Genomic DNA, 14077 nt, shown 5'->3' on the forward strand with positions numbered 1-14077 from the left:
ATATTGTCTGGGGCATTTTTGTTCTCTTCATAGTCATGTGATTCTGCCCTTAGTGTAATTATTAATTTCATACAGAATGACTAAGAAAATTTACAAATTCTATGCACATGATATCTTCTTTCAAAGAGGGCTCATTCTAAGAGCTCAAATGTCCATCGATAGATGAATAAAGATGTGGTATATATATACAATGAAGTATTACTCAGTAATCAAAAAGAATGAAATCTTGCCATTTACATCTATGTGGATGGAACTAGAGAATATTATGATAAGCGAAATTAGTCAGAGAAAGACAAATATGACTTCACTCATATGACGACTTTAAGACACAGAACAGATGAACACAAGGGAAGGGAAGCAAAAATAACATAAAAACAGGGATGGGGACAAAACATAAGAGACTCTTAAATATGGAGAACAGAGAGTTACTGGAGGGGTTGTGGGAGGGGGAAAGGGCTAAATGGGTAAGGGGCATTAAGGAATCTACTCCTGAAATCATTGTTGCACTGTCTGCTAACTAACTTGGATGTAAATTTAAAAAATCAAATAAAAAAAAAAAAGAGGGCTCATTCTAGGAATTCAAAATGGAGACTGATTACTCTAAACAGGAACTAAGATCATTTAGGAAATTTCAATCAGAGGAGGGTTCCATCTACCTCTAATTGGCCTCTTCCTAGAGTGCAACCCTGCTTTTTTTTTTTTTTTAGTATATGAAATTTATTGTCAAATTGGTTTCCATACAACCCAGTGCTCATCCCAAAAGATGCCCTCTTCAATGCCCATCACCTACCCTTCCCTCCCTCCCACCCCCCCCCCCCCATCAACCCTCAGTTTGTTCTCAGTATTTAAGAGTGTCTTCCCTGCTGCTTTTTCAACCGAGGACCTGTGTTGTCCACAGGGACTCTCCAGCCTGGTGAGTCCTGAATATTAATCTTTGCCTCCTCAGCTTAGCATGACTTAATGGATTTGTTATCGTTGATGTTGTTATTATTGTTTCAAACTTATTTATGCCCACTGGTGCCACAAATTACTACTTAAGACAGTCATGGAAATAACTTACCTTTTTATTTAGCAATTTTGAAATGCAGTTGAGCCTTAAACCATGTGTGGGTTAGGGGTGTTGACCTCCAGGCAATAAAAAAATTCATATAGAACTTCTGACTCCCCAAACTTAACTACAATAGCTTACTGTTGACCAGAAAAGCCTTAGTGATAACAAACAGTCAATTAACACATAATTCGTATGTTTTACTCCTATATACTATGTTCTTACAATAAATAAGCTAGAGAAAACAAAATGTTATTAAGAAAATCCTAAAGAAAATATATTTACAGTACTGTACTACTTATCAAAAAAATCTGCATATAAGTATAACAGTGCAAACCCGTGTTGTTCAAGGGTCAGCTGTATATATCACTCATAGTGCAAACTATAGCCCATGGGCCAAATCTGAACACTGTTGTTATAAAGTCTTATTAGAACACAGCCATACTCACTCACTTATTGACTATAGTTGCTTTTGCATTATGTCAGAGTTGAGTCATTGTGACAGACTGTATGGCTCACAGAGTCCAAAGTATTTACTATTTCATCCTTAACAGAAAACAAAAAACGATTCCTTATCCACACTAAACAAAGTAACTATAAAAAAGCACCCCGGGGACACCTGATTGGTTCAGTTAGTTAAGCACTTGAGTCTCAATTTCGATGCAGGTCATAAACTCGCAGTTCATGATTTCAAGCCCCACATCAGGCTCTGTGCTGACAGTGGGGAGCCTGCTTAGGATTCTCTCTCTTCCTCTCTCTCTACCCCTACCCCACTTGTGTTCTCTCGCTCATGTGCTCTCTCTCTCTCAAAATAAATGAACTTAAAAAATTGTTTTAAAAAGCATTCTGCCAGTTGGTACCAAAGGGTTTCTCCCAAGCTTTTTCAGTTTGGACATACTAGATCAAAAATCCAATTATCAATAGGTTGATCACTTAATAATTACATATCCACTCCGCTCACCAGATACTCATACAAACACATGCAAGACTATTAAGAATTGTATAACCTTAAAAGGTAGGTATAGGCAACAATGCTCCTTGGCTAGTAGTTAAAGAAACCCTTCTCAAAAAAAATGTGCTAGAGTTGTCTGGTGACAGACAGTACCTACACTTGTGGTAAGAACAGCGTAACATACAAAGTTGTCAAATCATTAATTTGTACTCCTGAAACTAATAATGTTGTGTGTCAACTACAATTTAAAAAAGAGAGGGAGAGAGCACTACACTGAGTGTGATGGGAAAAAGTAATCTCACCAGGGATAAAGCAGGCTTCCAAACAACTGTAAGTGAAGGCCATACTCCAACTGTGGGAGGCCATAAATGAATTCAGAGAAGCCAAAGAACTTAGATCAAATGAGAAACAGTATCCCTAGTTATCAAGGCCACTGAGAAAAGCTGTAACAAGCCGTGACTACAGGACATCAAAAAGAGAAACTGAGAACATATAGCTACCTAAGGAATTCCAGGATTCATATTATCTCTGAGAGTCTGAGCTTAGAATCCATATAGTTTTCCAGCCCAAAGCTTTAATTTTTGAAGTGACTGGGTTTAGCCCAGTTTCTGCTCATCTACTTCTCCTCTTCCCACAAATACACACACAATCAGTCTCTCATCTCTCTTCAACATATTCTTTCACATCTTTCAGTCAAAAACTGGCGAAAGTTAAACAAACAAACAAAAAAGATACAACTCATAAAAATATTTGCAACTTCAGTATTAAGTAGCAACCAAGATTACATCTCACACATAATCACAGTACAACATGATAGCACTCTATACTCATGGGACTACAAGCAATGTGTAGGCTTCCTTCTAGTACACTGCCTAGCACATAATAGATACCCAGAAAATAAACAAATGTTAAATAAGCAGTGGTGTAAAACAGCAGTTAAAAGAAGTAGTATTAGATTAGCTAAATGCCTAAAAATCCCCAGGTTATCAAGCAGGTTTTTTTGCTTGTTTTTAATTTTAAAAATTTCAAATTGCAAAAGCATCTCAACTAGTTGCTAAAATAGATGATGAAAAACCAAAAGCTTAAGAATACCATATTTATATTTGGAAGTATTATACAAAATAAAGTTAGCAAATAAAGTTAATAAAAAAATTTCTCTAGATAGAATATATTCTAAGACTTTGATAAATAATTTAAGTATAGATGATAGAAGTTTTAAGAATACTTTGAAATCTAGTATATACTAAAATAGATCTTACCTGCTTTTTTAAGTTATCATTCAATTCTTTTAATGCATCAAAAGAGGACCTTAGCCTCTTACTTTCTTTATTTCTTTCCTTAAGAACTTCAGTTAAGTGCTCAACTTCTGCACTGTGCTGCTAGAAGGGGAAAAAAATCTGATTTAAAAATTAGGTGTGGATTCCATGTCACAAATGCTACTGAACACAAAGTAATTAAAAATTAGAACTCCTCTGGGCACATGGTTGGCTCAGTCAGTTAAGCATCCAATTCTTGATTTCAGCTCAGGTAATGATCTCAACAGTCATGGGATCAAGCCCTGTGTCAGGCTCACCGTTGATGGACCAGAGCCTGCTTGGGATTCTCTCTCTCCTTCTCTCTCTGCCCCTCTGTGCCTCGTGCACGTGAGTGCTCCCCCTCTCTCTCAATGTAAACATTAAAAAAAAAAATAGAACTCCTTGAATCAGGACTTTAATCAATGTATTTAAGCATATATGACTAATACCACAATTAATTATAAAAACGATGTCATCAAACAAAGTAATAACTAAGCATTGAAAGCATTTGTTAAGTACTTACTAAAAAAACTATTTTGTGCTTCTGCTCAAAAGAGTCCACTGAAACTCAGTAAAATAACTTCTTTCACACCATGAAATGATAAAACAATGAAGGGTTTCTGATCTTTTTTTTTTTAATGTTTGAGAATGTGAGTGAGTGGGTGTGAGAGAAGGAGGGGCAGTGAAAGGGAGAGAAAGAATCCCAGCAGGTTCTCTGCCTCAGTGCAGAGCCTGAGGCAGGGCTCAATCTCACAAATAGTGAGATCATGACCTGAGCTGAAACCAGAGTCAGGCACTTAAACCAACTGAGCCACCCAGGCTCCCTGGGTTTCTGATCTTCTTCAAGAGTCTGGTTAGCAATTCATAGGTTTATAAGTTAAAATTTAAGATTTAAGTTACCCTGAGGAATAAATATCCATAGATATAGAACTAATTTCTTATTCTCATAAAGTAGCTAATTGTTTACATCTCAAATTTAAAAACATATTAATATATCTGAGTCTTAAACTATTTGACTTTCCTTAATCAGTTTTATAAATAATTGAAATCAATTAACCTTCTAATCACATTTAAACGAGATAGCACTTTTTGATTTAAAGTACAAATACATGTCACCTTTTATTCTCAATTTATTCATAATGTATTAAAACAAGCAAATTTCTATAGGAAATAAAAAAATTGAATTAATTTCTTTCTTCCAAGTAATCATATAGGAACTATTAAAAAAAAGGCTGTTATCTTTACACTTAAGAATAGCAGACAAATCTAAAGAGAAAAAAAATCAAGAAGTCTAGTATGGAAACCTCTTGAGAATCCAAGCATTTCTTCTTTTGCCCTGTTTAAAAATCCAACCACGTGAAAACATTAGCTTTATGCAATTTTATTATTACATTAAATGATTCTTTAAATAACTTAGTATCTAACCACAAATACAGGTATTTCAAACATTAGGTTAACATTCTCATTGTCCAAATTTTTCCAAATCGGAAAGATGTTAAAAAATAGGATATGAGTTCCATTTCCGGAATGGCAAGATAAGCCCACTACATTCTAGTTCTGTTACTGATTACAACTGAAAACCTTAGACAAAACACAAAAAGTAACCCTAAAGACTGTAAAACGTAAACAGAAATAGGGAATTGTAGCAGTCTTGCCCCAGGGCAGGCCCCCAGCACTCTGAAGTGCAGCAGAGCAGTGTAGGGGGCTAAACTGAGAGAAACTCTGCCTTTACAGTCAGGGAAGCCAGGAAAAGGGCCACTGTGAGCCACGGAATGTGTGCAGTATCTCAGAGAAGAGACTCAGAAAAAGAATCTTTTCATTCAGGTGTACAAACACCTGTAGAAATCTGGCTTAACTCTAAGCATAGCACAGACAAAAGTGGCAAAGCAAAGGTGGAGAGATCAGAGTTCGGTTTAAAAATACCACCCACATCTCAAACTAACCCCCAATTCTGCAAGCATGGGAAAGACACAGGCACCATACTGAGGGTCTTGAGAACTGAACTGATTTAAACCATTGCCTGAGTATTAGAGTAAACCTAAGTGGCACAGGTACAACTCCAAAGCTTTGAAAACTGAACTGAGATTGGGTCACTTCCCACAGAAGGTGAGAAAGAACCCTGGCCTAAATCTAATGAGGATGGAATAGGGAAAATGGAGTATGAAGATCCTGAGCTCACCTCCTCTCATGAACACACCAAGGTTGCAACTACATGGACAGCAACTCCCTCTGAGAATGACCTGAAGACTAGCAGGACAGCTCTTTCACAGGTAAAAACATAAAGAAACAGACACATCAAGAAGGGTGAGAGACAGGGCTCCTGGGTGGCTCAGTGGGTTGGGCATCCAACTTTGGCTCAGGTCCTGATCTCACAGGTCATGAGTCTGAGCCCTGAATCTGGCTCTGTGCTGACAGCTCGGAGCCTGGAGCCGGTTTCGGATTCTGTTTCTGTGTCTCTCTGTCCTGCCCTGCTCACACACTATCTGTCTGCCTCTCTCTATCTCAAATATAAAAAAAAAATAATAATAATAAAAGAATTTTAAAAAAAAAGTACACAATCTTCCAAAACTGAATCAGGAAACAGAAAATCTGAACAGACCAATTACTAGTAATGAAATTGAATCAGTAATCAAAAACTGTCAACAGCTAGCTTCAGAGGTGAATTCTACCAAACATTCAAAGAGTTAATACCTATTCTTCTCTCAACTATTCCCAAAAAAATTTAAGAGGAAGGAATGCTTCCAAATTCACTCTGAGGCCAGGATTACCCTGATTTATTCCAGGGATGCAAGAATGGCTCAATATTCACACACCTATGTGATATGACACATTAAAATAATGAAGGATAAAAACCATATGGTCATCTCAACAGATGCAGAAAAAACATTCATCAAAAGGCAACATCCATTCATGATAAAAACTGTTAACAAAGTGAGTACAGAGGGAACATACCTCAACGTAATAAAGGCCATACATTGGAAAGCTATAGCTAGCATCATACTCAAAGGTGAAAGCGAAAAGCTTTTACTCTAAGATTAGGAATAAGACTAGAATGCCTACTTTTACCACTTTTATTCAACACAGCATTGGAAGTCCTAGCCACAGCAATCAGACAGGAAAAAGAAATAAAAGACATCCAAGTTGGTAAGGAAGATGTAAAACTGTCCTATCTGCAGATGACATTATATTCTATATAGTAAACCATAAAGAATTCACCAGAAACTATTAGAATATATGAATTCAGTAAAGTTGCAGGATACAAAATTAATATACAGAAATCAGTTGTGTTTTTATACTAATACCATAATAGCAGATAGAGAAATTAAGAAAACAATCATACTAACAATTGCACTAAAAACAATAAGAATACCTAGGAATTAATTTAACCAAGGAGGTGAAAGACCTTTACTCTGAAAACTATATGACATTAATAAAAGAAATAGAAGATGTCACAAATAAATAAGATATACCATGCTCATGGATTAAAACAACTAATACTGTTAAAATGCCCATACTACCTAACGTAATCTACAGATTGAATGCAATCCTTACCAAAATACCAACAGCCTTTTTCACAGAACTAGAACAAATAATACCACAAAAGACCCAAAACAGCCAGAGCAACTTTAAGAAGAACAAACTTGGAGGTATCATCCTCGCAGTTTTCCAACAATACTGCAAAGCTATAGTTATCAAAACAGTATAGTGTTAGCACAAAAACTGACATGGAGATCAAGGGAACAGAACAGAGAGCCCCAAAATAAATTCACACTTATATGGTAAAGTAATCTACAACAAAGGAGGAAAGAAGATACAATAGGGAAAGAGTCTCTTCAATAAATAGTGCTGAGAAAACTAAAAAGCTACATACAAAAGAATGAAACTTTCTTAATTTAGGAAAACACTCTCTCATACCATATATAAAAATAAATTAGGAATGAATTAAAGATCTAAATGTAAGACCTGAAACCATAAAACTCCTAAAAGAAAACAAGGGTACTAAACTTCTGGACATCAGTCTTAGCAATGGTTTTTTGGTCTGTCTCTTCAGACAAGGGCAACAAAAACAAAAATAAACAATTGGGGGGGGGGAACCACAACTGGGTCTACATCAAACTAAAAAGCTTTTGAACAGTGAAGGAAACAATAAAACAAAAAAGCAACCTACTGAACAAGAGAAGATATTTGCAAGTTATATATCCGATAAATGTGGCTACTGGTTAATACTCAAAATATATAAAGAACTCATACAACTCAACACCAAAATAAACAATCCAATTAAAAAATGGGAAGTGGACCTGAACAGATACTTTTCCAAAGAAGACATACTGATGGCCAACAGGTACATGAAAAAAATGCTCAATCCACTAAAATTGTCAGGGAAATGCAAATCAAAACCACAATGAGATATCACCTTATACCAGTCAGAATGGCTTGTATCAAAAACACAAGAGATAACAAGTATTGGTAAGGACATGAGGAAAGGGTAACTTTGTGCACTGGTGGTGAAAATGTAAGTTGATACAGATACTCTGGAAAGCACTATGGAAGTTCCTCAAAAAATTAGAAATAAAAATACCATATGATCCAGCAATCCCACTGTTGGTTATTTACCGAAAGAAAATGAAAACATTAATGTCAAAAGATATATGCATACCTATGTTCACTGCAGCATTATTTACAATATCTAAGATATGGAAGAAACCTCAGTGTCCACTGATAGATGAATGGATAAAGATGTGGTATAAATCCAAAATGGAATAGTACTCAGACGTAAAAAAGAATGAAATTCTACCATTTGTGACAACATGAAGGAACCTAGAGGGTATTATGCTAAGTGAAAGAAGTCAGAGAAAGACAAACATCACACGATTTCACTTATACATAAAATCTAAAAACAAAACAAATGAACAAACAAAATAAAACAGAAACAGACTCCTAAAAGAAAGAATTGGTGGTGACTGCCAGATGGGAGGGGAGGAGGTAGGCAGTAGGAAAAACGGGTGAAGGTGGTCAAAAGGCACAAACTTCCAGTTATAAAATTAAATAAATCAGGGATGTAAAGTACACCATAGAGAATATAGTTAATAATATTGTAATAGCATTCATTATATAGTGACAGATGGTAACTAGTTTATCGTGGTGAGCATTTCATAATATATATAAAAGTTGAATCACTATGTTGTACATCTGAAACTAACATAAGGTCCATAAGCTATACTTCAATTTATAAACAAACAACTCAATTGGGTTGACTGCTTAAAAAAAGAAACATTCTCCAGAGGATTATAACCAGATCCAGAATCTGTATAATATCCACAATGTCCCAAATATAACCCAAAAGTCACTGAACATGCAAAGAACAAGAAAAATGTGACTATGTCACAAGAAAAATACCAATCCTTACATGACCCAGATGTTGAATTTTTAGGTGTGTCCTATGAGGTAAATACAAATGAATGCAAATGGAAAGATAAAAATGCTCATGAGAAAAATTAAACATAATTTTAAAAAGAACCTAATTAGCAATTTTAGAACATAAAATATCAGAAACAAAAAATTCACTAGATGATCTCAGTAGCAACATGGATATGCAAGGATAAACAATGAACATAACGACAGACAACAGATATTATCAAATCTGAAGAACACAGAAGAAACAGATGAGGAAAAAGGAGCAAAGCCTCAGCAGTTTGTAACAGCAAAAGACCTAACATATGAGTCACTGGAGACACAGAAGGAGGAGAAAGCAGTTGGAACATAAAAAATATTTGAAGAAATACTGGTTGAAAACTTCCCAAATTTGGTAAAAGACATTCATCTACAAAGTCAAGATGTTCAGGGAACCCCAAACAGGGTAAACTCAAAGAAAAACATGTGGAGATACCTCCTAATTGAATTGCTGCTGAAAACCACAGATAAAGAAAAATCACAATTCTATTTATATGACATTCTGGGAAAGGCAGAAGTACAGGGACAGAAAATAGGTCAGGGGTTGCCAGGGTGGGGTGCAGGGAGCAGGGAGGGATAACTACAAAGGAGTGTAAGGAAACCTTTGGGGTGCTAGAATTATTCTTTATCAGAATTATGGTGGTGATTACAAGACTATATGCATTTTTCAAAACAGAATGAAATTCATTCTCTGTAAGTTACACAGATAGTAATGTATCTATTGATATGAAACAAAGTATACTATATCACCTAGATAATATTCTTGAGAAAAATATTTAACCTGAATAAAATCCTTAGCAAATCCATCCAGGACATGACATAAAACTGCTGGCCTGGAATCTTCAAAGAAAGGTCTTACAAAAAGAAAACTGGTTGACTGCTCTACATTCAAAGAAACCAAAAAGACATAAAAATCAAATGTAATGCAAGAATTCTGTCTAGTTCTTTGATCAGAAAATAAAAACAAAAGATTTCAAGGCCCAACTGGGAAAGTGAATGTGGACTGTGTATTACATTAAATTATTCAAGTACCATTAATTTCCTAATATGTTAACCATGCAGCAAATGTCCTTATGCTTACTTAGGAGACACATAGTCCTAAGATTAAGTAGTGATAATACTAAGGAAGTATTTAGGGGTGTTGAGTCATGATTTTTGCAAATGAGTTTCAAATGGCCCAGGAAAAAATACGTGGGGGGAAGGGAGGTTGGAGAAGAATGTGACAAAATGCTAAGATCTAGTGAATCTAAATTAAGAAGAAAAACACAAATTATATTACTGTGAAATCAAATGCTACATAGTTACCTCCTTTATAATCTGAAATCTTGTAAGAACCTCTTCTTCGACACCTTTAATTTTACTCAAAGCAGTTTCATGTCTGAAAAGCAGTTGTTCTCTTTCAACTAAAAAACGTTCCCGCTTTTGAAGTTCTTCAGCAAACTCCTGTTGGGCTGCAGTTTCACACTGTATTAAAATGTCAGATTCAAGTGTTTTTAGAAAATATATTCACAAACTCTACAAATTATGTTTTTATTTACTGAGGTTGTAGCTTAATCAAATGGTGTTTAGGACTACATGGGTACAAGTAAAGTGTGGATTACAGTAACAGCCAGACTAGCACAGCAAGTAAGCTTGCACAGAAATTCTATCTTGTTGCAAAATGATGTGACAACATAGTGAGATTCTACTATGAGGACTCTAGAGAATTTGAGGTACAAAATGCATCAGTACTATGCAGAATAACCCCCTTTTCAGCTTCAATTCCATGTCGTACTTCAACTTCACCATCTGCTCTTTTCCTATACTCTCCGCCCCCTTCCCTTCTTGTCCTTCACTTGGACTGAAAGGCCCCAGCCCTACATTACAGTACTAAGCACCTTCCCAGCCTCAGTGCCACACTACTCCATACCAATGGAGAAAACTCACACATCAGGAAAAGTTATACTGTTGTAAATTCATGGAACCTATATCGGATTCCAGAAATCATTTTATATTTTCATGATTCACTCTCTCTCTCACTCTCCACAGTGTTTATTTCAAGCCTTCTCCACTCTTTACTTTGAAACCTCACCTCCCTCCTACACCATTCTGTTCAGACAGCCTCATCTCTAACTTCACAGGGAATACAGAAGACAGCAGAAGATGTAGAAGCTTTCTGGGACCAGGCCTCCACCTGCCTTCACCTGCCTCAGTTCCAGCAGTTCCTGAGGGAGATATACTTAGCCTTGGAGGAGATGGATTCCAATGCAATCATTAACAGATGCACCACCATTGGTCAACTGTTAACAAAAACTTGCTGGAATTCTTTTATCTCAGCATGATGAAAGCCAGAATGTCCTACTATGATGCTTATATTGTTTGATTAACAAAGAATCCCAGAATTCTACAAAATTGAAACTTAACTCCTGAAAACAGAGTTGTCATCTCATATACTTTTAACATTCAGATTTAATATAAAAGAAATTGGTACTTTTACTCAAAGTGGTGGATATGCATCTGCAAATTACTATTCTGGTTCGCTTAAAAATATGGTCTCATTAGTGTCAGAACTCAGAATCATCTTAATGGATTTAACATTCACAGACAAAAAATGCAAACTACATCAGTGAGACAGCTATCAGATTATGGGGGAAAGACAACTCTGGGATGTTGATGATGGGAACGTAAATAAGTAGGCACAGCCACTTTGGAGAACAATTTAGTAGCACCCTGCACATTTTCTTCTTATAAGTTAAGGATACTTAAACAGAACTGTTTGTAAAGTATAAACTCCATCTTATGTATTTATACAGAAATAAATAATGGTGGTTTATTTAGAGGCCGAAATCCTACATGGCAGTTAAATAGGGGCGCCTGGGTGGCTCAGTAGGTTAGGCATCCAACTTCAGCGCAGGTCATGATCTCATGGCTCATGAGTTGGAGACTCACATCAGGTTCTGTGCTAACAGCTCGGAGCTTGGAGCCCACGTCCGATTCTGTATCTGCCCCTCTCTCTGCCCTCCCCTGCTTCTGTTTCTGTCTCTCTCTCTCTCTCTCAAAAATAAACATTAAAGAAATTTTTTTAATGAGTATCTTAAAAAATAAAAAATAAAAAAATAAAATGAATGAACTAGATCTACATTTTCCAAACACATAAATCTCAAAAATATAACAATGAATGAAGCAAAGAAACTACAAAAAGAAATCCACAATATATCATTACTTATGTAATGTTTTAAAACATTCAAAGCAATTACTACATGTGAATACATAAAAGTGCTAAAACAGGACACAACGGATCCACACCAATTTCAAGGGGGTGCTTAATTCTGGGAAAAGGGAGAAGAAATGGGAGGGAAGAAGGCTGTTTCAACTCTAAGTGAAATACTCTACTTCTTTTAAAAATAATATATAGAATTATTAATAAAACATTAGCATTATGCAATATTAATGGGTATACAGTTGATATTATAATATTCCCTATGTTTTTCTGTAAGTCCTAAGTATTTTATAAACTTTTAAAAACTAAAATACAGTGTTACCTAGTCAAATGTTGCAAATGAAAAGATACTAATAATAATAAAGGAATTATTTCCTGCACAAAAATTGAAGTTATACATTTCAAAAAAACATTCAAAAGGAAAAAATAAATTTCAAAAAAACAGAATTCTCTCCTCCTCCAGTTTTGTTCTCTACCCTTAACAAAAAGCAGCATCATTTATCCAACAGCCAAAAGAATAAACCTACATTTCATTCTTGACTAAAACCCTACTGAATGGGGTGCCTGGGTGGCTCAGTTGGTTAATCATCCAACTCTTGATTTCCACTCAGGTCATGATCTCACAGTTAGTGAGACTGGGTCTTGCATCCAGCTCCAAGCTATCAGCATGGATTGTCAGCAATCCCATGCTTGGGATTCTCTTTCCTTCTCTCTCTCAAAATAAATAAACATTAAAAAGAATAAAAAGAATAAAACCCTACTGTACACCTTCCATATCAAAACAATCTCCAAGACCTACTGATCCCATCCCTTAAAAATGTTTAGACTCCATTCACTTCTTTCTACCCATCATCCTAACCCAGGACACCATCAGACTAGTCACATGTCTTCACATTCTGCCCTCTCTCTAGATCTCAGCTACAGGTGACAGCTTTAAATACCTATGTGAATGACTCCCAATTTAGTTACACATCCAAGACCTTTGTTCTAAATGCCAAGCTTTTAACTATTACGTCTCCATTAAATTCTCAAACTTAATCCTCCAAACTAAAATCTTGATCTTTCTCTCTATATCTATTCTTCCAAGTTGTACAAACCAGAAATATGGGAATCATCCCAGACACCTATTCTCTCCTATACCACATTCAACTCATTACACCAAGTCTAGCCAATTTTACCTACAAAAGCAATCTCTAATCTATTCAATTCCATTTCTCTGCCACCATCCAGTCCAAGTTACCATTACCTCTCACCTGCATGATTACAGTAGGATATCCTTCCCAGTCTCCCAACTTCCACACCGATGCCCCTACAACCCATTGATTTAATAAGCATACATTACATTAAGCAATTCCCCTACTCTAAAAATCCTGTTACTTAATAAAATTTCCTTGAATGAACATATCATCAGGCTTCTAGGGCTTCTCATACTAGACCATCACAGTCTAGTAGGGCTTATCCCTTACTCTTCCTCCACAGTTTAATTTAAATGTTACTTTCTCAGAAAACCTTACCTGACCTTTCAATCTATCCCAATCAGGTTTCATACTGTACCTATATTATTTACTTAAATTTACAAAAGTATAACTATATGAGTGCTCACAATTGATTTTAATAAGCTATGTGTGGCAAGAACCATATATATTTTATTTACTTCCATACACTCAACACCAAGCATGCAAATACATATTAACAAGTGTTCAAATGTATGTTGAATAAAATCAAAGAGTAAGACAAAATATGTACACTTAATAACATAACAGATGACCAAAAAAAATGTTTAAGTTAGATTCAACTATAAATTAAACTAGATTAATCCACTGCACTTCATTTTTTCTTTTTTTTAATTTTTTTTTTTTTCAACGTTTATTTATTTTTGGGACAGAGAGAGACAGAGCATGAACGGGGGAGGGGCAGAGAGAGAGGGAGACACAGAATCGGAAACAGGCTCCAGGCTCCGAGCCATCAGCCCAGAGCCTGACGCGGGGCTCGAACTCCCGGACCGCGAGATCGTGACCTGGCTGAAGTCGGACGCTTAACCGACTGCGCCACCCAGGCGCCCCCACTGCACTTCATTTTTAATTAAATATTTGTATCTATATTGTGTTTACAGTAAATGATGTGTCTTTACA

General features: G+C 35.9%; 1 protein-coding gene across 2 annotated transcripts in view; it reads right to left on the reverse strand.

Moving 5' to 3' along the window:
• Positions 1 to 14077, reverse strand: part of CCDC138 (coiled-coil domain containing 138) — a 141860-nt gene that overhangs the window by 109775 nt on the left and 18008 nt on the right. For both annotated transcript variants that reach the window (XM_047069863.1, XM_047069862.1), the window contains 2 exons: positions 10052 to 10210; positions 3260 to 3379 (listed from right to left, as the gene is read on the reverse strand). In XM_047069863.1, the coding sequence (XP_046925819.1) occupies positions 3260 to 3379; positions 10052 to 10210 (279 nt within the window). The remainder of the gene's footprint in view (positions 1 to 3259; positions 3380 to 10051; positions 10211 to 14077) is intronic.

This window comes from Lynx rufus, unplaced genomic scaffold, assembly GCF_022079265.1.
Source record: "Lynx rufus isolate CCGP_SWC_20201006 ecotype Redwood Valley unplaced genomic scaffold, mLynRuf1.p SCAF_8, whole genome shotgun sequence".
Classification (NCBI taxonomy): Eukaryota; Metazoa; Chordata; class Mammalia; order Carnivora; family Felidae; genus Lynx; species Lynx rufus.